We start from the raw sequence: 23,708 nt of genomic DNA on the forward strand, positions 1-23,708 counted from the left end.
TGTCTAGGTTTGTCATAGCCATTCTTCCAAGGAGCAAGTGTCTTTTAATTTCATGGCTGCAGTCACCATCTGCATTGATTTTGGAGCCCAAGAAAATGAAATCTGACACTGTTTCCATATTTTCCCCATCTATTTGCCATGAAGTGATAGGACTGGATGCCATGATCTTAGTTTTTTGAGTGTTGACTCACAGTAATTAAAAAAATGAGACATTCTGAAGTGTAACTAAAGCACACCCTTCCCTTATTTCTCCAGAGAATGAGTATGCACTACTTGAATGCATATTTATATCATTTTATATTTATATAATTTCCCCTGACAGACCATCTTTGCTATTTTTTTTTCACTCAAAGTCAGCTTGGGGTTCCTCTGTTGATGCAGTTCATTTGTTTAATTACTTCATAACATTCTACTGTACAAAGAAACCACAATTTCTTTATCCATTTCCCAATTCAGGGGCAATAATTTGTTTCTACATTTTTGCTAGTACAGACAGTGTATAATGACAACCTGTATATATCTCATCCTGTACATGTATGGGAGTAACCTTGCAAGTATCTACCTGCATGCATTAGTGATAAGTTATAGGCCTTGAAATCTTTCACTTATCTATGTCTTAAAAGTGCTTGAAACCATTTGTACTCCACTAAAAGTGTCTGAGTTAAAGGGTTTCCCCTATGACTTGGCCAGCATTTGGTGTTTGGTGGGGGGGAGGCAGGCTTTAAAATGTTTGCCAATATGATGGACATGAAATAGTACTATTGTTTTAGGTTGCACCTTAAGAAATCCTCATGAGCTCAAGAGTCCTTAGGAAAGTTTACTGGCCCTTGAGCCTCTCCTACTGTAATTATCTATTCAAATCTTTATATTTCTAACTTCTGCAGTTGATAAATTTTCTTTTTCTTTTCTAATGGATGCATTAAATGAGAAATTTCCCAAGGGTTAGCCATCAGATAAGTTAATTTATTTAATCTCCATATGGTCGGTCAGACTCCACTTCTCTTATAATTTATAAATTGTGGTTATGAGTTATTAAAGGTATGCTTTAATTGCACTGCTGTCACAAAACGTAGTCTAATGTAATGATAATTCTTTGATACCACTATGATTTGCTTTATAGCCTAGTACAGTTAGTTCCTGAAATGCTCCACATTGATTGGCAAGAATGCATTTTCTCCAATTGTTCAGTGCAGGGGTTTAAATATGCCCAAAAGATTAAACTTGTCAATTTGTTCCTCAAATTTTTAAAAATACTTAGTTTCAATATATGTGTGACCATGCGTTTGTGTGTGGTCTGTCATGTTTAACTCTTTGTGACCCTAAGGACTGTAGCCCAGCAGTCTCTCTGTCTATTGGATTTCCCAGGCAAGAATACTGGGGTGGATTGTTATTTCCTTCTCCAGGGGATCTGCCTAACCCAGGGATCCAACTTTGTCTCCTGCATTTCCTGCATTGCAGGCAGATTCTTTACTTGCTAAGTCATCGGGAAACTTTACTTTCAGTGAGATACATGCTAATTGATACTGTATATGTCAAATCAGTTCAGTTCAGTTCAGTTCAGTTCAGTTGCTCAGTTGTGTCTGACTCTTTGCGACCCCATGAATCGCAGCACGCCAGGCCTCCCTGTCCATCACCAATTCCCGGAGTCTACCCAAATAGTCATTATTAATTCTGTGGAGTTGAATTTGCATACTGGAACTTATGTTCCTGGGTGCAATAAACTTCAAGTTTATTATTATAGTCTTTATATCACTATTTAAGGCTTTTGTGTCTAAAAAACCATTTTGTCAGATGTTAATATAGTTACCTCAGAGTATTTTTGGTTAATGTAGTTCTACCCTGTATTTTTAACTTTTAATGATTTTTTTGATTATATACTAGACATGAGGGCTTCCCAGGTGGCTCAGTGGGTAAAGAATCCACCTGCAAGGCAGGAGATGCTGTTTCGATCCCTGAGTCAGGAAGATCCCCTGGAGGAAGGCATGCCAATCCACTCCAGTCTTCTTGCCTGGAGAATCCCATGAACAAAGGAGTCTGGCGGGCTACAGTCCACAGGATCCCAAAGAGTCGAACATGACTGAAGCAACTGGGCATGCGCTAGACATGAATTTTGTAAATAACATAAATTTAACACGCTAATTTAAAAGTCTACATGTGTTAACCTACGAGATTGTTAACTGAAAGGTTTTATTTTTAAAGTGTTAATTTTGCTTTTTAATTCTTCCTTCCTGTTTTCTTCTGTTTTCCCCCCTTTATTCTCCCTTTACTTGTTCAAAAGTTACACTTAAGTAGTTAGCTTTCTTACTTTTTATAGGCATACCTAATTTGGTAAAGTCTCCCAAATACAACGAAATACAAGCACCTTGAAATGCTGCAAGCTGCAAACACCACCCCAACCACCACAGCTTTGAATTATTGCTTCCCAATGTTTAGTTACACTCCATTTGTAAGCCCTTAGTGGTCCTTATTACAGATGATTTTCAATAACAAAATTTATTTAGCTTTGCCAACTTGGTTAACAACTTCTTTCCTTGCCAACACTGCCTGCATCTCATTCCTTTCCCTCAGGTTCAACTGAGCTCTTCCTGATTCACATTTGCTCTTTGTGTAAAAAAAAGGTTGTAAACACTCTTGGTCATGGTCTAAAATTATCTGTTGCTTTCACACTCGAATACCAGTTCAGCTGGGTACAAAATTCTAGACTGACAATTACACCACTGTCCTCTGTCTTTTGTGGTTTTGTTACAAGTCTTACCATTCTTTTGTGGATAATCTGATCTCTCCCCTCTTTGGCTGCTTTTCCTATTTCCCTTGTCTTTGCCATTCCAAAGTATCGCTAGCTATGAACTTATTTTTATTTTAGCCTCAGCAGGCCTCAGTGCTATACCCAACATCTGAAGGTTCATGCCTTCCACGAATTCTATAAAATCCTCCATCAGTACCTCATGAAATACTGTTTCTCCCTTCCCCCTTTATTTCTCCTTTGAAATCTCCTTCTAGATATTTGCTGAACTTCCTTATGAGAGCCATCCGTGCTCTTCACCTACTTTTACATTCCCTATCTTTTTATAATCGTTTGCTCTGTGCCATCTACTATCCATCAAGTTTCTCATTTTATCTGCTACACTTTTCATTTCTAGAAGGTCTCTTTGGTTCCATTTCAAACCCACCACTGCTTTTTCTTCCTTTACCTTTAATCCTTTCAGTTTCATTGTTTACTAACTCATCACTCATCCTGGGCATCTCTGAGTGTACTTTGTAATTTTTCACAGCAGGGCTGGTTTTTCTGTGGGAATCCCTTGAGGACTGGGTTCCTGAAATAGGCAGTGCCAAATTTTTATGTTAATCCTTGGGCTCTTGATTCTTCCACAACATTCTGGTAATGTAATTTGGTTTCCCGAGGTGCAGGTCCAAATTTGATTTCTCGTGGGAAAGGCTTCTGTGTGTCCCAACTGGAGCTAGGCTTGAGGCAAGCCCTCTCCTTCCTAGGCTAATGAGTGAAAATTTCCTCCTCTGTCCATGGAATTCTCCAGGCAAGAATACTGGAGTGGGTTGCCATTCCCTTCTCCAGAGGATCTTCCCAACCCAGGGATCGAACCCAGGTATCACACATTGCAGCAGATTCTTTACCATCTGAACCACCAAAGAAGCCCATATTAAGATACAAGAAATGTAAATTCCTTCATTTCCTAAAATCAAACTTAATTTTTGTCTCGACCCCTTACTTCTCCTGATTGAAGGAAATGTAATCCATCCAATTCCAGTGAAATCAGTAACTTTAGCATATTTAGTTATTTCATGTAATCTCAAAATCAGGATTTTCTACTTCTGGGTATTTGCTCTAGTGTAAGCTCTTTCTGGAGAAGGCAATGGCACCCTACTCCAGTACTCTTGTCTAGAAAATCCCATGAACGGAGGCGCCCCATGGGCTGCAGTCCATGAGGTCTCTACGAGTCAGACACGATTGAGAGACTTCACTTTCACTTTTCACTTTCACACATTGGAGAAGGAAATGGCAACCCACTCCAGTGTTCTTGCCTGGAGAATTCCAGGGACGGGGGAACCTGGTGGGCTGCCGTCTATGGGGTCGCACAGAGTCGGACACGACTGAAGCGACTTAGCAGCAGCAGCAGTAAGCTCTTTCAGCATCAAAGCATGGAAGGATTTGATGTGTCTGCAGTTGTCTTTTGCCTGTACCAGCTTTTGCTAAGGTGTCCTCGTCTTATTGGTACCCCTCTACTCCAGAGTCCATGGATGCATCCACATCTGCCCCACGGCCACATGGTGACACTGCCTTTCACTGTTGGAGAGCTCATGTCATAACAGCATGACGTCTGCAGAATCCAACTCTTTATCTCAGATAAACTTTTACCCATGAAAATCGTGCCATTCTCTAAGGTTGCAAACAGAATGGAACACCTCAGTGGTTCCTTCCTCAGCAGCCCAGGACTATCACAATTCTGTTTCCTTCCTAATCCTGGCTCCTGGGCGTTTCTCCAACTCTCTTGCAAGTTCATCTAATCATTTACATCTTCGATGAATATTTTATTGAGTACTCGGATGAAATGTAAGTGGGAGGGTGGCCAAATAAATTTGGTCCACCATTATAACCATCATTCATTCATTGGAGGCCAAAATGAAAATAAAATGAAAGCTCTCAGGAGACGAAGCACAATACTACTTTTTCTCTTGGTGGTTAACTCTCAGCCAGCCACTTCAGCTCTCAGCTTCATTTCCTTTATGTGTGAAATATGGTATTTGTCCTAGCCATTGCCAAGTTCTCTTCTAGTTCACAAAGGCTTCCTCAAGAGTTGCTCCAAACCTCTCCAGCTGACACTGAACAGGCTGGGAGGAGCTAGGCACCTATGACTGAGAGTCCAGTTAAGTTGGATCTGGTCAGTCCTCCACAACATTAAGAGAGGAGAAGTCTTCCCTTTTGATTATCCAAAAGGGTTTCCCCTTCCTCACAGCGGAGTCACTTCAACAGCTGATGCTAATGAATTCCATCTCCCTGGTACCCAGGTCAGCTCTCTGCTTACCCCTAAACTCAGCACAGTGAGCTCAATCCAATCATGAAAACACACTAAAGGCAGAGGTAACAGGAGAACTCGTTTCCAGAGGACACCACTCCTGACCTCACAGTCAGATCAGTGATGAATGATTTTTTTACCCCAACTGACCATTCACATATTCACCAACGTGGTTAAATGACTAACGTGTCTGAGGATCTGCCTGTTTACTAGTTTACCAGGTCACTCTGGCTGGCCTGGGGAGAAGATAAGGAAAGCTATGTGTACCAGGGTCACAAGGTCACAGGGCTTTGACTGGTGGGAAATAAAACAACCTGCCTGGAAGGGCAGGTGACGCGGGGACCCCGAGAGCTGCACGGGGGATATAAAGCTGCTTTTCCCAGAAGGAAGTATTTATAGGCCAATAAATCAGTCAGGGGCAGTGGCAGGGGCCACTCCGGCTTAGACGCTCCCACTGAGTTGTCTAGTGGTCTGCACGGAACCAGTTGCAGAAAGGGTGGGAGGAGGAGCTTAGCAGGGTCAGAGGAGGGTGTGAGATTAGAAAGAAAGAGAATCAGAGACAATGAGAAAAATGGGGAAATGAAATTTAAAGGACCTGAGAGATGCAGAAAAGTATGTAAGAATGTTTGAGGAGAAGAGGGTATTGTGGGGTGAACTGTGTTCCTCCAGTGAGATAGTGGGAACCTGTGAACGTGACCTTACCTGGAAATCGAGTCATTACAGATATAATCAAATTGAGATGAGGACATAGGGATGCGCCTTAATCAAATGTCTAGTATTCTTTAAAGAGAGATATTTGAATACAGACACAGAAAAGATCACATGAAAACAGGCAGAGGCTGGAATGATGTGGCCTCAAGCCCGGGACCTGCATGGACTGCCAGCAAAACAGAAGCTCAGAGAGATGTGGATGGTTTCTCCCACAGAGCCTCCCAAAGGCACAAACCCTGCCAAAACCTTGACTTCGGACTTCTGGCCTCCACAACCATGAGGACAAATTTCTGTTGTGTACAGAACTCAGTTTGTGGTACTTTGTAATGACAGTCTCCTTGGAGACTACTATAGTGGGTTTGAAGAAGAAAAGTAGGAGAGAGAAGGAGGGAGGCCACTGGACAAGCAGGGTCACACTGGGGTGCTGTAGTCCATGGGGTCGCAAAGAGTCAGACACGACTGAACGGCTGAAAAACAGACAGTAGCACATCCTCTTAAAGGGACAGGGACACAGATGCACACACACGCATGCACACACACGCACGCACATGCACGCACACACACACACACAGATGGTCAAGCACAAGAAGACAGACCTAGACCCAGAAAACCAGATGACACGGGCAGACTCAGGGAGAGAAATACACAAAAAAACAGGCAACGGGACTACACATGAGCTGCTGAATTCTCGGTGGCAGGGTTGCGGGGCGGGGGGTTCTTACAGACAGAAACACACACACAGATGCACACACCTGGGACAGACGTTAGACAAGCACAAGAACAAGGCCAGTGCAGTTTGGTGTTCAAACCCAGTGGATTGAGAAAGGACGACTGCCTGTCTGTCACCTTCAGTAGCGACAACAATGGACGGTCCAGCCAGGCACTGGCCACCAGTTACCATGACTCCATCCCAGCTGAGGTGCAGGCCGTAGCAGTTATCCTGAAACAGTGAGAGGGGGACACTGAGAAGAAGGAGAAGCAGAGAGGAAGGCTTGGAGGCCCACACTGGCCCCACCACTCCGAGAAGCAGGCTGCGTCCCTGCCCTCCCACAGAGCGGGCTCTCATATGTGTATATGAGGTCCTATGCCACCGAATCCACCTTGCATAGGACTTGTTTGCTTTGAAATCTCTCATCTGTAGGTTTGCGCTTTCTCCCAACAATGTTTAGTTTGTTCAGATCCTGGGCAGCCCAATGGGCTCAGAAAATTCTGGCTGCAGGAGGATCAAGGGAGCTCAATGATCAGCCTTCACCTCGAGAGTGGCCAGGGCTCAGAGCCCAGAAACTCACATTAGATTTGTCCAAGGAAGTGGTGCAACATTGGACACTCTCTGCTTACCGTCTAGGGGAACCCCAGATTTCCATTACCAGCCATGGGCCACTCAGAGGGGGGGTGCAGGGGCCCAGACTCACAGCTTGAGCTTGGCCCCCAGTTCCCAGCCACAGACCTAAGCTAACTGTGTCTGCAAGTAGAGTGCTGTTTTCAAGTTAACCCATCATCCTTGGAGACCCTCACTCTCCATAAACTCCAGGAAACTATCACACACATGCTCACACACACTCACACATGCACCAAGAGTCCCAGAATAAACCAGAAATGCACCCAACACATATGCTAATCAATCCCTGCATCTAGGTGGATCAGGCACCCAGGAAACAGACCTCAGGCATGGTCTCCATGCCAACAGGGTGAACTCTGCTGCTGATAGCTTTGTTTTCTCTGTCCCAGGAAGTTTCAGTTCAGCTCCACAACATAACATGTCACAAATAGCAGGGGGCAGCCTGGTGAGTAAGGCATCAACTCCTGCCCTGTGATTTAGAATGCCCTTGAGATCACCTCTAATTGCAACACAGCTTCAAGTGCAGAGAGTCAGGAAATCCCCTTCTGGTTTCAGCCAGGATGATGAGCACCCTTCTCCTAAGGCAGGAGACACAAGCAAGCGGGTCTATTTTTGGAAGACGCAAGATGAACAAGATGAGCACCACCAGCCCAGGCTCTCAGAAATGATCCACTGCCCACACACATTCCAAAGTACTGATTTTACAAAACCGGTTACATATGCATTTAAAATACAGCCTTGGAACAAAAGAGCAAATGGTTTCTAGGCCAAGTAAACACTTTTTTAAGTATAATAATAATAAATAGTGTATCTAATATAGCAAAGAATATAAAACTCCTGTTAAATACTATTACCAGAGTCCTAAGGCCAGCTTCAGTACTAACCATGACAGTACTTTGGCATATAGAAATTTCAGGCAAACGTTTCATCTGTAAATCACAATGCTTTTGCATTCTGTTTTTCCTTCTATATCGCTCTGGGATCTCCCTCTCTGAATACCAACCACAAGTTATATGTTAAGTGCTCAATCCTGGCTCAGTATATCTGAACTCAAATGCTTTTTACACTGGTAACTAATTCTTAGATTCTGTTTCGTTCAGTGACAGACTGCCCGCTAGCCATTTTCACCTGCCTGCAGTTTTATAGATGCATGGGCATCATAAATGGTAACTGGATTAAAGAAATAGCTCATACAGTCCATTCAACTATTATTACTTTTTATATATGATTTAAGCCAAATGTGGCCAAGTAGTAATGCTCCCTGAAGCTCTTTAAACAAAAAAAAAAAATAGTGCATGGATTAATAAGTCTGGCATTGCCAGGCCAGTTCCTTCCATCACTGAGGGTGTGAGGAGGAGGCCAGGGGAGCACAAGGGAAGAATGGGGCAAGTCCCTTTTTGGGCAAGAGCCATGACCCATGAGGGTGGGACCCCTATGATGGGATCTGAGTCTCTATAACACTAGATTGCGGGCTCAATCACACTTAGGAAAAATGACTTCAGAATCTAACCACCAAAAACTACCTTTCTTCCTAAGAAATGCTTTTGTATTCTGTATTTCTTCCTAAGAAATCTATCCTAAGGCCCAGTGTAGTACACAAGTTTCCAGAGCCCTGACCTTGGTCGCCATGGAGATACGTCCCTACCTAGCCAAAAGAGGCCCTCTCCTCCAAATATCCTGACTCTGTACAAGGTCACAGTGACCACAGTAGGACTGCAAGGGGGTCAATGTGAGGAAACTAACCTGTATATTTTCTGCATAAGATACAAAAGGGGAAAATCATTATCAAGGAGCCTCCATACACAAGGCACCACCAATAGCAAGGAGATCCACACACCCTGTTTGTTCATTTGCTTTACAATTTTTCTTGGACCATAGTTGACATACAGCAAAGTGAATCAGTTATACATCTATATGTACCCATTCTTTTTTAGATTCTTTCCTCATATAGGTCGTTACAGAATATTGAGTGGAATTCCCTGTGCTATACGGCAGGTCCTTATTAGTTATCTATTTCACATGTAGCAGCGTGAATATGTCAATACCATCCTCCCAATTTATCCCTCCCGCCCCCATCCTTCCTGGTAACCATACACTTGCTTTCTACATCTACGACTCTATTTCTGTGAATGTAAACAACTATTCTGAGGCCAGAATGTGGAAGTTCCTTGTGTGATCCCAAGAGGTTCTTTCAGGACACAGAAGGACATCTATTCCGCTCAGCTGAGACTGGTGGGCTTGAGTCGTTTCTGCTCAGTCTCCAGGAGACCCAGACTTGGACATGTGGAGGCAAACACATTCCTGAGGGGACACAGGGACCCTCAACATGCAGGGGGCTGAGAAATGTATGGGTGTCTGAGCTCTGAATAATGCTAACAAAAAGAAAGTAAACAGAAATAAAGTGGCTGTTTTAACAGTTAATTATTATACACTGAATGGCGTGCCCACAAATTTACATGTTGAAGCCTAACCACGTGTGTGGTAGTGGTGCCTCCTTTGAAGGTGAGGCCTTTGGGAAGTAATTAGGGTTAGATGAGGTCATGAGGGTGGGATCCCTATGATGGGATTCGAGTCTTTATAAGATAGGAAGAGACCAGAGTCCACTCTCTCTCTCTCTCTCTCTGTGAGGACACAGCAAAACTGCACTGTCTACAAACCTAGCATGCCACTAGGACCCAGCAATGCCAGCGCCTTGATTTCAGACTTCCAGTCTTCAGGACCGTGAGAAGTAAATGTCTGTTGATTAAGCCACCCAGCCTGTGGTGTTCTGTTGTGGCAGCCTGAGCTGACTGAGGCAATACGGTGACAGCGGATGAAGGAAGCGAAGCACCACTTCCTCAAGTGACTGGGCTGCATCACAGGAAATGACGTCTACTGATTTTCAAATCTAAGATGCCTACAAAGTGTGCCAAGTGAGCAGTGATCTTGGCAGTGACCTCTGGGAAAGACCGGAGCAATAAGACAAATAACCTGCTCCTTGGTGACCTGTGGCGGAGGGCCGCTTGCCCACCTGAGACGCTCCCTAGTCTGGACAATGACATCTGGAGAACAGCCCGAGAAGACCTTGTCAGCAGGAGACTTCATGGCCAAGCCAGGAGTCCAGGTCCTAAGGCTCTGTTCGGGCCCATAGAGCTCCCTTCAATCTCCTTCCCTTCAGCGGCCATCTGTCCACCCCTGCCCTCTCATCTCCCCCACCCACCAGCTTCTGACAAACTCCACCCAGCTTTCAATAGCTTCAAAACTGTGTCAAGAGGCATGCCACTGCACCTGATACCAAGCAGGACCCTGTGGGACTCCTGGGCACAAAAGCCTTTCTGTATCCCCCCATTTCTTGATTACAGGAGACAGGTTTCATTTAGCCTTCATGACAGGGTTTCCCGTGTGGCTCAGTGGTAAAGAATCTGCCTGCCAATGCAGGAAACACAGGTTCGATCCCTGGGTTGGGAAGATGCCCTGGAGAAGGAAATGGCAACCCAATCCAGTATTCTTGCCTGGGAAACCCCATGGACAGAGGAGCATGGTGGCTACAGTCCACAGGGTCACAAAACAGGAGGACATGACTTAGTGACTAAACAACAACAGCAGCCTTCATGACCTTGCCTGAGTTCCAGTGGGCAGGTTCAGACAGTTGCTTAATCAGGGAAGGGAGGAGATGCAGAGACAAAGGAGGAGCTGTCAAAAAAAAAAAAATAGTGCGACTTTGGAGTAGGGTCATTGTTTCTCCTCAAGTGGTACACATAACAATATCTTTGAGCCGTTATGCAGATACTGAAACCCCTACCAGGTAGAAGAAGTTAACAGAACGCTGCTCACAATCATATAGATCTCAGACCAGTAGGAACCAGAAGATTGATGGTGCTGACTCCTACTTATCTCACCACCAATCAATCAGAAGAATGTCCACAAGCTGATCACTCCCTCTTTGAACCACGAAGTTCTTTGAACCATTAGTGCATATAAAACTTCTCATTTCCCACTCCAGGTTGGGACCTGTAGTCTTGAGGACATTAGCCTGCTGTGGCCCCCTTTGCCTGGCAAAGCAATGAAGTTATTCTTATCTACTTCACCCCAAACTCTGTCTCTGAGATATGATTCAGTGTTGGGGTACAGAGGTGGAATTCAGCTTACAAACTCTGTCTCTGAGATATGATTCAGTGTTGGGGTACAGAGGTGGAATTCAGCTTTACACCCACCTATGGGGCAGCACTGGGCCATGGGAGACCCTGACCATCCATTTCCGCAGGTCAAGCCTTGAGTATAGTGGCACAGTGAATCACGCTGCATGGTACTCTGAAAACACATTCAAATGCTTGCATTCAGAGAACACTTCACAGTTTACCTTTCAGAGTTGGGATAGGGCTGTCATGTCCATCCAGTTGTCCCAAAGGATCATTAGAGTCAGGAACTTCCGCTTGCCCTGGGCAAGAGAACACAGCACACACGTTTATGAGACTTCCCTTCAGGGCCTTTTTTCTGCTTTTCACACAACGACAATAGTGTTTTAGCAAAACTGCCCACTGTTTATAGAACACCTAGAGGGATAAGGTGTTATGGTAATATTCACAGGGCTTTTGTAGCATCAGATTTGATCCAAAAGCAAAAGTGATTCCTGCAATTTTGCAATCATTTTGCAATTCCAGGCAAAATGCAAATGCTTTACAGCAGGTATGGAGGAAGCAAACACGTGGCCCAAGTTTCATTTTGGGAAAGAGAGAGAGATTAAAACACCAGCTGGCAAAATTAAACACTTCTGGAGCCAGAGTCAGCAGGTGGTCCTTCGGATATATAGGCCCGTTATAATTCTGAATAAATTCAGAATTGGAGAGTTTCTTCAGCAGCTCATTCCCTCTTGCCTACCCCAGCCCCCAGACTCATCAGCAGCCAACAGCCAAGAACTGATCTACCCAATAAGCATAAAGACAGAAGTTTCTCATCTTTATGGCAATAGTAACCCCACTTCCTCAGAGACTGTGTTAGCAGAAGCAGTCACCCCCAGAGTCATAAACTCCAAGGGCAAGAGCAGAGCTGGTCTGTTCAAGTGAGAGTACAGCACAAAGTCATGGGTCCCCTGTTCTGAAATGCCAGGAGGGATGGGTAGGTGTGACTGATGACCTTGAAACCATTTGGGGCCTCATATAGTCCTTTCTGCATATCCCAGTGCAGTTTATTTTGAAGACTTTCACCTCATACCTTGGCCTTGGCTGGGGTCCCGTTGGTTGGAGGTGGAGAGTGGGGGTAGAAATGGCGAAGCCATGTGTTGTCAGGGTGATGCCGACAACACATCTGGATGAATCTAGGTTGACAGTATCAAAGAGCGGGACACACACATGATGTCAAGTGACACGGCTTAGACAGAAGGAAACCCCGATACATACTGCAACATGGGTGGGTTATTCTGAGTGAAACAACACAGAAAAACAAATACTGTGAACTACTAGAGTAGTCAAATTCATAGACAGAATGTAGAATAGTGGATGACAGGTTGCTGGAGGAGGCAGAATGGACAGTTAAGTGTTTGATATAGACAGAGTTTCATTTTGGTAAGATGAGAAAGTTCTAAAGATGGATATTGGTGATGGTTGTACAACAAGGTGAATGTACTTGATGCCACTGAATTGTGCATTTAATAATGGTTAAGATGATAAATTTTGTGTATTTACCACAAAAATTAAAAAAAATTATTATAAAAAAAGGCAGTTTATAATTCAATATTGGGTGACCCAACTTGTCTCCCTTAAATGAGAGGTGAGAACAAACAAAGCACCCAGACACTTCAGGAACCACCCCCAACCCTTAAGACGAGGCCTTACTCAAAAAAACGGAGACCTAAAAGTGGAGTACAAGTGATTTTCAGACAGAATTCGGGTACACAAGATGCTTTAAATTATTTAGCTAAACGAACACTGGCCGGTTTACACCCACAGGTACCCATGTGTCTAAGTGGATCGTCTCTGCCCACTTGTTCCTAAATCCCAGGACATGCGAGGTGACATCAGCTTGCAACGCCCTTAGAATTCAGGCCCAATTCCAAGCAACCAAGAAGGGGGATTATTTCTGAAATGGGCCCATGGCTTTTCACATTCCGTTATGGAAGATTCCTTCTTTCTATCACTGCTAGTCCAAACTTACCCACGTGTCAGAAGTCACACATTCACACCACCTTTCACAAAACATCCTTGATCAATCTTTCAGAAGTAACAACTTTATTCTCTAAAACTATCCCCCAAACCATACACCTCTCCTACGGCAATTACATCATCCCCTGAATCAACAGTTGCATACATTTTAATTCTCCTCAAGGGACTGTAAACAGCTGGAGGATATCAGCTTCTGCATCTCTAGTGAAGACTAAAACCTAGACAGAATCCGGGGCTGCTACAGGACAGAGACAGGCATAAGCCATACAGGGCAATCAATGTGGTTCAGTTTGGGTTTGAAATCTTAAATTGGCATGTTACACATACCATCACTCAGCACTGTTTAAATGTAGAGAGACCACAGGAAATCAAACACACTTGTACTATATACACACATCTGAAAGAGGAATAAAAATTATTAACTGCTTAGAAATTGACAAATGGTGTGAAACAGTCAAATAAATACATACTCTGTAGAAAAATAAGCACATTAGCCCAATTCCACTGTGTAAAAGAGCCCCAGCTCTTCCAAGGCAGCATTCAATTTGGAAGCATACGTATTTTCGTATTCATCTGAGCTGGGGGGTGGACACGCACACTCTTTGTGGGAGAAGAGCCGGAGGTGATACAAACATTTCTGTTGACTCATGAGCAGATGTCACCCCACCACCACCCAAACACACACACACAGAGACATGCAAAGTCCCTTTTGACATTAGAAATGCTGAGATTCTCCCTGAATATGTTGCACTGATCAGTACCTTCCCTGGGAATTGATTTTTAGTTTCTTTCAGCCTTAAGCTTTACCCTAGCCAAAATTTAGTTTGGATATTTAAGCAAAAGAGTATCATCTACATATTTGGAAAAACAGGTAAGATTCACTAATTTTCAAGGCTAATATCAGGGAACCCAATCTTTGGGACTTAGATGTGAAAGTGTGCAGAGCCTGAGCTCTAGCACATTTCCTCTGCAAGTCAAATGTGTGAATAAATTCACAATATCCAGTCATTGCTGTCCTTGGAATTGAGGCCTTAAGTTTCAGCAAAACTAGGCCCTGTTGTTGCTTCCTAACTGAGACATAAGGGCACCATATACAGTCTGAAGTAGACCTAGTTTTATATATATATATATATATATATATATACAAATCATCATTATCCTACACTTTAGAATGGCTATCCTTATTTGAGATGCTGCACCTCCAACAAGTGAGGACAGGTAGATTCTCAGCAGATTCCAACAGGATTTTTCCTGGCCCTAAAAGGGTCAAGAACAACCAAAGGAAAAAAAAAAAAATGAGACAAACACAAAACAGAAACATCTAAAACTGTCACCCGCTATTAGTTATATGAAATTATATAGGTAGTTTAAAAGTCCTCTTTTATTTTCTTTTTCAACATCTGTACAATAAACAAGCACCAAGTTTTTAATTGAAATAATTCACATACCACAAAATTTAGCATTTTATAGTCTGTAATAGAGTGGTTTTTAATATTGGGTTGTTCAGCAATCTCCACTATGTAATTCTGCAATATTTTATTACCTCCAAAAGAAAGCTTATTCCCATTAGCAGTCTCCCCCACCAATCTCACCTCTCCCAGACCCTGTAACCACTAACCTGCTTTTTTGTCTTTATGGATTTATGTATTGGGGCCATTTCATATAAATGGAATATATCATATGTGGCTCTTTGAACAAACATCAATTTCATTCAAGTTTTTAAATGTCATTCCCAAAAAGAAAAAAAAAAGGCTGGAGAGAAGAACATTGCACTAGATGATTAGCAAAGGCCTTTAAATGCTTCATCAGCACATCAGACCACTGCCCAGACCCTGTGGGGAAGTTTTGGCTGCCCAAGTAGACAGGATGTGGAGGATGCATGGAGACACAGCAATGACTAATGGATAAAAGACAGAGAACTAATGAAAAGCTAGAGAACCAGGACTACTGGTCCACAGATGTGATGGTTTAGGAGCTGAGAGTCTCACTGAGAAGAAGCCAGCACACGTTCACATTCCTGCTGCAGCTCATGACAAGGACAAAGGAAGCATTTCACCACCTTGCATTTAGGAGCCACTGCTTCTGCCCAACTAGCATGATCTTCTCCAGGTCACCAAGACTGGACAAAGGACTTCTATTCACCTTCTTCATCCCATGACCCACCTTGGCAATCTCTACCAGTCCAGTCCAGGCAGTGACTGGTCCAAGGCTGTGTGAGTCAAGTCACGGCTCCCAGTGGGTGTCCTGAAAGCTTCTTTATACAAAGTCCCCCTTGGATTTACCTGGTGCTGGCATGCTTTCCCCCAGCTGGCTGACTGAAGATAAGGAAGACCTGAAGAGAGAAAAAGCTCTGGGAGGACTCGGCTGCCCTAACTCCTCAGGACTTAATTATTGTTTTCTGAAATGAGGTTACTCCTCAGGGCAAATTACAGGTCCTTCGTTTTGGTAAATACTCTAAAAGCCATGCTACTAATTCCACACGTGTCCATTAAGAATGTGGATGGTCTAACTTTTTCCACTGGACATGAGTGAACTTCATCTAAAAAAAAAAAATACAGCAAAACAATGTAAAGCTACTGGAAATCTTTGATAGCTACTATCAAATCTTTGATAGCATCAATCAGGTAGTGGTGATTTATTAGCTCCTTATTGGTTTTTTGATGTTTGAAGAAAGGAGAATATTTAATATGAAAAAAAAATTAACTGTGACTCATTGCCTTGCAATGATACATTAAGTGTATAGCTTGATCCAGGTCAAAATTATACTTTAGGGACTTCCTTGGCGGTCCAGTGGTTAAGATTCTGTGCTCCCAATACAGGGAGCATGGGATCAGTCCTTGGTTGGGGAACTAAGATCCCACATGCCACAGAGCACAGTCTAAAAAAAAAAAATACAAATTCATAAATAAATAGTTTTTTAAAGTTACACTTTGAAGCCTAGAGCAAAGACTAACTACAATGTGGTAACCAGGGTGGGATCCTAGAATAGAAAAAGGATTCCAGGTAAAGTTCAAAGAAAGATGAATAGTACGGATTTTAGTAAAGAATAATGTATGGACAGAGGAGCCTGGCAGGCTAAGTCTGCGCTGTCACAAAAGAGTCAGACACGACTTAGTGACTAAATGACAACCACAACAATGTGTTGATCTTGGCACATCTGCTGTGACAAATGTACCACACTAACATAAGATTTAATATTAAGAGGAGACAGAGTGTGAGGAATATGTAAACTCCTGACCTATCTTCACACAGTAAAAAGTTTCTTGAAGAACAATTACACATCCTATCACATTGGTCAAGCTCTTAACCAAGGCTCACAAGTGAAAAAGAGCTGTAAGGGGGGTGCTCTTCCCTGGTGGCTCAGTAGTAAAGGATCCACCCGCCAATGCAGGAGACACGAGTTCAATCCCTGATCCGGGAAGATCCCACCTGCCGAGGAGCAACGAAGCCTATGAGCCACAAATGCTGAGCCTGTGCTCTAGAGCCCGGAAGCCACAACTACTGAAGCCTGTACGCCCTAGACAACATCCTATGGAACGAGAGAGGCCACCACAGTGAGAAGCTCACATTCTGCAACTAGAGGGTAGCCCCGCTCACTGCAACTAGAGAAAAGCCTGAGCAGCAATAAAGGCCCAGCAAAAATAAAACAAATTAAATAAATAAATAAAATCATTAAAAGACATGTTTTAAAAAGAAGAGCCATAAGAAAGAGCCTATTTCCACTTAAGTGGCCTTAATGGTGCAAGCCAGGCATAAGCACTAACCATGTGTACAACACAGATTCATAGGATCTGATATAGGTGGTTCAAAGATTCAGTAACATGCCAGGGAATGCTCAGCAATTAAATCACTTTTGAGAATGCAGGGTTTTGAGCTAAACTGGACGTAAATTGTTATGGCATGGTGATATCGGCTCCTAACCTAGTACTTAGCGTGTGTTCTTAGCAGCACTTATTAATGTCCTATGTATTCAGGGCTGAACCAACTGGTTTCATCATAAGGACCATATGAAAGGATGCATTTTTGATGTTGCTGGGCTTGTTAAGAAGTCAAGGTTTCCCACAGGCCTTCGACAGCTGGATATGCACACCCAGCCCCAAACATGGACAAATTCTGAGTAATCAGAAACTGTGCCCCAGACAAACAGGATCTTCTGCAGACCTCTCAAGGTGGTCCACTGAAATGACATCTTGATTTAAGGCATCAGTAAGATAAGAGAAATTCAGATCCACAAAGTACCGATGGGTCTGTCCTGATTTCCAGGCTCCTTTCTGGTATTGTACCACGGCTACCTCATTAAGAGCAGAGACACGATTAAGAGAGAATTTACTAATGAAATTCAACTCACACTCTTGGATTTGAGTCCATGTGCTACTCTGCTTTTGATTTGTGTTTCTCTTTAAAAAAATGTTTTGTTATTCAGACTATTCATTCATTAATCTCTAACCTGTTCATCTGAATCAGTACACTCGTTGTGATTTAATTAGATGCAGTCTCTGGCCTATTTGGACAACTTCAAAGCAGTCTCCTTTTAATTAGTGGGGGTATTTCATTCACCAAAGCTTGGCATTCTTGGATTTGGTCATCCTAAATGAAGGTGTAATTTCCAGAATATGAGAATGAACAGCAGTCAAGGGCACATGGGCAAAGGACCACAGTCTGGAAGGGAGACTGTGTGACATGCCGGGTGCCTCTGGAAGGGCAAGCATGGATTTTATGATGAGTTATGCTGTGTGAGAAGTCAGGATATCCACTGGCAACTGGAAACATCCATCATGTGTTCCAGAACAATCACTTAGCTCAGCAACACGTCAAATCAAAAACATCCGTGATGCTGGAAATGCAACAGTTAAGGAAAAAGAACTAATAACTGGAAAGGAGCAGAGTATAAAATCCTAAAAGGTGAGTCCATTAGCCTGGGAACTGGGCCAGAGAAAGTATGTCCATAGTAAAGAGACTCGATAATGTTTCTGGGAATATGCTCATTAAAATGTTATACCGTGTGTCTCAACTGCCAGCTAGAAAACCACACAGCATTCAAGGTGAGCTGCCAGTACCTAATCGGCAATCGTCTTAACAGTTTGTAATTTTTCATTTCATTATTTTGAACTTCGAATTGAGTAAATATTAGCCTCTGAGTCTACATTCCTTAAAAGGCAGACCTAACTCTGCTGTGGTAATACAAAGTTAAATCCAACAGCCTGAAAATGGAGTAAGCAGTGTCTCTCACCAATTTAACCTTTGCTTTGATTCTACTTCTACAGCAAAAATATCAAACCCCCCCCAAATGATCCAGGCACAAACCCAATTCCCTCCAATATTGCTGTCATAATGCTTTTTCTACCTCTGTCACAGACAGCCCCCCAGAACCCTCAACAAAGGTACCACTGTCAAGGGCCAAGTGAATAGCTGGTTGGAGTGGGGATGAAGCTGCTCAGGAGGCTGAATTGGGTCCTTTCATCTATCTTGTCTCTTTCCCAACACCTGCAACCCCTGGCCATGGTGGCAGGGGGCTGGGAAGCCAGGAGGCTCCACCCACAACATATGTGACTGGGAGGGTGAGACCCCAACACCCTTCACTACGACACAGGCTCCTATTCCAGTGATATTCCTGCTTGTTACTGCAGCAAAACTTGCACAAAAGGAGCAAACAGAAATGCCGGGTAAGTACTCCAAGCTCATTGTTTCCATTTGGTTTTACAGAAGACTGTTTGGAGTATCAGTTATTTCCATGCACACAGGAATCTTTTTTTTTTTTTTCATCTCAAACCTCTAGAAGGTGTTTAATTAAAGGTAAGGAGTGAAAAGGTTTTTTTTTTAAAAACACTTATAGAAAAAGAGACTGCATATTATCCCATGATAATGTTGGAGGTTACTTTCTGTTTGCTTCAGGGAGAGTTAAACTCTTGTGCTGCAGGTCTAGCAGCCTTGGAACTCATAGTTGTCTGGAGAAATCTCATGATGCAGTGAATGAGACCCAAAGGGAAGCGGTTCCAAAGGTTTGCAGCACCCTCTTTCAGCCAGGAATTTGTGTCCAGCATATGTGTCCAGAGGGGCTTCCCTGGTGGCTCAGATGGTAAGGAATCTGCCTGTAATGCAGGAGGCCTGCGTTTGATCCCAGTTTCAGGAAGATCCCCCTGGAGAAGGCAACCCACTCCAGTATTCTTGCCTGGAGAATTCCACGGACAGAGGAGGCTGGTGGGCTACAGTCCATGGGGTTGCAAATAGGTGGACACTAACTAAGAACATGCAAGCACAAACAACTAACACTTCAATACCTTCAATACCTATGTGGCCAGAGGCTGGTCTCATCCCCAGAGCAGGTCAACCAGCTGGCATAATTGAAAGCAGAGGTTTTGTTGGCAGTGAACACTTTGAGTTCATAGAAACAAACAGGAAACACATCTGTTATAATCAAAGATGACAGCAGTGAATTGTTTTTAAGGTAGCCCCTATATGAGTTAGGGCTGCCCCAACAAAGTGGAAGAGCTTGGGTGGCTCAGACAACCATTCTAGAGGCCAGAAGTCCAAGATCAAAGTGTTGGCAGGGTTGTTTCTCCTGCAGCCTCTCTCTTTGGCTTGTAGATGGCCAACTTCTCCCTGTGTCCACACATGGTCTTCCCTCTGTGTGCATACCCCAGTCACAGTGGGTGGGGGCCCACTCTAGCCGCGACCTCATTTTAAAGTGAATACCTCCATAAAGAACTATTTCCAAATAAGGTCACATTTTGAGATACTGGGAGTTAGGATTTCATTATAGCTATTTTGAGGGGGACATGATTCAATCTATAACAGGTAGTGCTATTTATCTTCAATAATTAATAATATCTTTATAAGTAAAGTTGATTTGAAAGTGCTTTTTGCAATTGCATGGAGCAGAGAAAGCCTCAACAAGAAAGAATAAACAGGGGACCTGGACGAAGTACAGAAGGGCCGGGTGTGGGCTTACCCACATGCTGGAGGGACCTGCCAACAACCTGCTAATGACTCTAGCACCCCAACTCTTTCGTTTTGAAGGTGTCTCCCTGTGGCTGCCCTCAAACAGACATCAGCTGAAGACACCGCTGTCCTCTGAGCTTCATCTCCCCAAGGTTCCCAGCAGCAGCTGTGGCATCTTACCAGACCCCTCCCTCTCAGGCTGGCATTCCTTCTTTCTCATAATATTTACACCACCATCACTCTTCCCAAAGAGCGGCATGGCCGGCCGGAGGGAATGCCGTGGCGGGGGTGGGGAGGATGCAGAGCAGTCGTCTGACCATTTTTGGTAAGGATGCTGCTCAGCTTTTACACAGGGCTGCCCACTTTACATGATGCACAGCATCCTCGCAGCTCCCTTCACTTGACCTTCCGTGTTTGGATCCTCTCCTGCCTCAGTCCCTCTTGCTCAGGGCTTGCTCCTCGTCTCTGGCCCTGTAAATGCTGGAGTGCCCCAGAGCCGGGCCTGCAAAGGCTTCCCCCTCTTTCTGTACCTGTCTCTTTAGTGACCTGACTTCAAATGACTCCCCAGTGCACCTGTCCTGGCTGGACCTCTCCATGGAAAGCCAGGCTCAGAAACTGGATGGCTTGCTTGCATCTCCACTTACACATCTAATAGACACATCATGCCTAGCTTGTCAAAACACAATGCGGCTTTCCTTCACAGACCACTCCCCTGAAGTCACCAGCCTCCCTAAACTCTGGCTCCACCCTTTCACGGGCTAAGGCCACACATCCTGGTCATCTCTGACTCCTTTCCCTCTCACACCCTACAGGCAATCCATCAAGAAACGCTCTTTATGCTCTGTCTTCAAAATGCATCAGAATGTGATGCTCTCCCCCTCCCTGGTCACACACAGTCCCAGCAGCTCTGATCCTGCTGGATCACAGACTGCCCTCCCCCAAACCTCTGTGGGTCCATTCTCCCCTCCCACTGCTGTCCATGCAGCAGAAACACTTGACCTCTAAATGGAGCATCAAACACCATTGCCTGCAATAGCAGGGGTGAATTTAAAAAGCCAAAGGGTGAGTAGAAGAAGATACATATTCAAAATATCTTGCATTGTGAGATCCCACTTATTCTACATTCATAAATGGGCAGAGAGGCATCTGTAATGATGGAGGTGAGAAGACTGGTTACATAGGGGGTGATGGTCAGGAAGAAAGGGGACCTTATTCAACATGCCAAACACTTCCCTCCACATTATGCATACAATCTTGCTACTTAACCTGCTTCCAATTTTTCTATCCCCCTTAGCATTTCCAAGAGATGATGATCTGTTCACTAGTTTGACTCCATTTCCTCATCTTGAGAGCAGGAGGTTCAGCCTGTCTCCTCACTGCTCTCTCCCCAGCACCTGAAGCACACCCTGATGGTTGCTCACGTGGTGAATGAATGGATGCTTCCATGCTCAACAACTCCAGCACCTTCCACCTCCCCCAGAGGAGCAGCCAGAGTCCCTTCTCCAGTCCCTCCACAGGGGCACGTGTGTGCACACACGCACGTGCACACACACACACGCACACACACACACACTCCTGATCTCACCTCAACTCCTTTCCCCTGACTCTCTTGGCAACAGTCCCAGCCCCTTCTCCCTCTGAGGTTTGTATTTATTTTTCCCTCTGCCTGGAAAACTCTTCCCCGGGCCTCTCTCTAACTCACCGATTACTTCCTCTGCTCCAAGGTTTGCTCATAAAAAAGGCCTCCCTTGGAAGCTCTTATTGAAAGCATCCAGAGCCTACACGTGGCCTGCCCTGTCCATGTATGTCTCATATCAGAAGAGGGTGGCCTCCATGATGGAGGCTCTGGGTGACTGGTGTCCACCATTTGGAACTCTGGCCTGCACGAGGCTCTTCATGACCGTGCGAGAGATAAACAAACACTGCAGTGTCCTCGGACCATCATGCTCATGTGTGAGGAGAAGTCCTGAGTCTTACCTCAGGTTTTGGAGAATGGAGCTCATACCTGCTCTAGGTGTGGGCAGTGTGCACTGCACCAGAGCCTCATCCTGCATCCTGTCAGCTCCTTGTCCCAGAGGCAGACAACGATGCTGTAACTCTGCTCCCCCAGGACAGGCTGCAGGGTCTGGTATTCCAAATCGCCAATGGACACTACCCTGTTCGGTGGACCCCAGACCTGAGATTCCTGCCAATGCCCCAAGGAGCTCCACCAGGCCCATATTCCATAATCTCTCTGACAACACACTCTTTTGAATGTGCATATACATCCTTACACTCCAAATGAGTTGAAAAGAATCTTTTACAATTTTAAAACCAAACCAGGTGCTACTCAACCATAGAAAGGATCAACTGCTGATACATACCTCTCAATGGGTGCATCTCACATACATCCAGATAAGTGAAGAGGCCAGACTCATGGGGGACATGCTAGAGAATAAACGTCCAGAATGGTGGCGTGAGGATATTGATGAACTCACTTTCCCTCTCAAACAACAAAAATATAGGCAAAATGACTAAAACCAACCATTTAAGAACTCAAATAATGCACCAGAGCCACAGAACAAGCTGAAAAATCTATTCAAGAGAAATGGCAGATCCTTGCCAAGACAGCAGGGTTGTCCTGGTTTAATGTGGGATGTGACTATCTTCCCTCCCTCCCCAGCAGCCCTGCAGATGGCTGGCAGATCTGAAGCTTTTGAAGCTCTGTTAAAAGTGCTATCCCATAGTCACTAATTTGTCTGGACTTGCAGCACCCTGGGAAATCTCTAGGTTTGACTCAGAGCTGGGCTGGGCTGGGGGGTCGTGGGGAGAGTGGCAGCTGGTGCTATCCCTGGAGCATTACCCAAGCAACACAAACTGCTGGCAACACTTCAGCTGCCTAATGCTGTGACTACAACTGCAGTAAACTTTAGCCCGGCCCAGAATTTAAAAGGAAACCCAGGAGAAGTAGAGGACCTCAGGGAACTTCAAACGTGCCAATGTATTTCCAGGATTGAAAAGGTTGTGCACATATTGAAGGCTCTGCACATGCCCAAGAAAGACCTGGGAATGGAAAAGACACCAGTCTCTTGTTGCTGATGCAATCAAGAAGTGACAGTTAAGGCTGATGTTTCATGGCATGCCTTCTCACAGGATCCCCTTGGCAAAAGGTGCAAGAAAATCTCATGATCAATGAGTGGTTGATCATACAAATATACTTACTCGGATATCAACCCTAGGAATCAGGCCTTAAAGATGTAGGAGACCTTATGTTAAGTGTTCTTACCACACAAACAAAATAACAATAATTATAACCACAACAACAATAACAACAATATATAAAGAGGGAAGAGAGGAAGCCTGTGGAGAAGATGGACATGTTTATGGCACAGATTGTGGTTATGGTTTCATGGGCATATACTTATCTTCAGATTTACCAAGTCATATACATTAAATATGCTCAGCTTTTCAAATGCCAATCATACCTCAGTAAAATGGTTTTAAAAGTAACTTATAGATGATAGATAACTCAGTGTTTATACATCAAAGGAAATATAGAAACCTCAGAATTAG

The 23,708-nt window shown here is 44.1% G+C and overlaps 1 protein-coding gene across 3 annotated transcripts in view; it reads right to left on the bottom strand.

Annotated features, from left to right (window-relative positions):
• Window positions 1-23,708, bottom strand: part of ROR2 (receptor tyrosine kinase like orphan receptor 2) — a 234,745-nt gene that overhangs the window by 41,755 nt on the left and 169,282 nt on the right. For 2 of the 3 annotated variants that reach the window (XR_011484964.1, XM_070459418.1), the window contains exon 2: window positions 11,420-11,497. Coding sequence is in view for 2 of the 3 variants with exons in the window: in XM_070459418.1 (XP_070315519.1) it covers window positions 11,420-11,497 (78 nt within the window). In the remaining variant the exon portion in view is untranslated. Of the gene's footprint in view, window positions 1-6,587; window positions 6,682-7,402; window positions 7,633-11,419; window positions 11,498-23,708 lie in introns of those variants that run through there. The other variant, XM_070459419.1, reaches the window with a different exon arrangement.

This window comes from Odocoileus virginianus, chromosome 31, assembly GCF_023699985.2.
Source record: "Odocoileus virginianus isolate 20LAN1187 ecotype Illinois chromosome 31, Ovbor_1.2, whole genome shotgun sequence".
NCBI classification, from domain to species: Eukaryota; Metazoa; Chordata; class Mammalia; order Artiodactyla; family Cervidae; genus Odocoileus; species Odocoileus virginianus.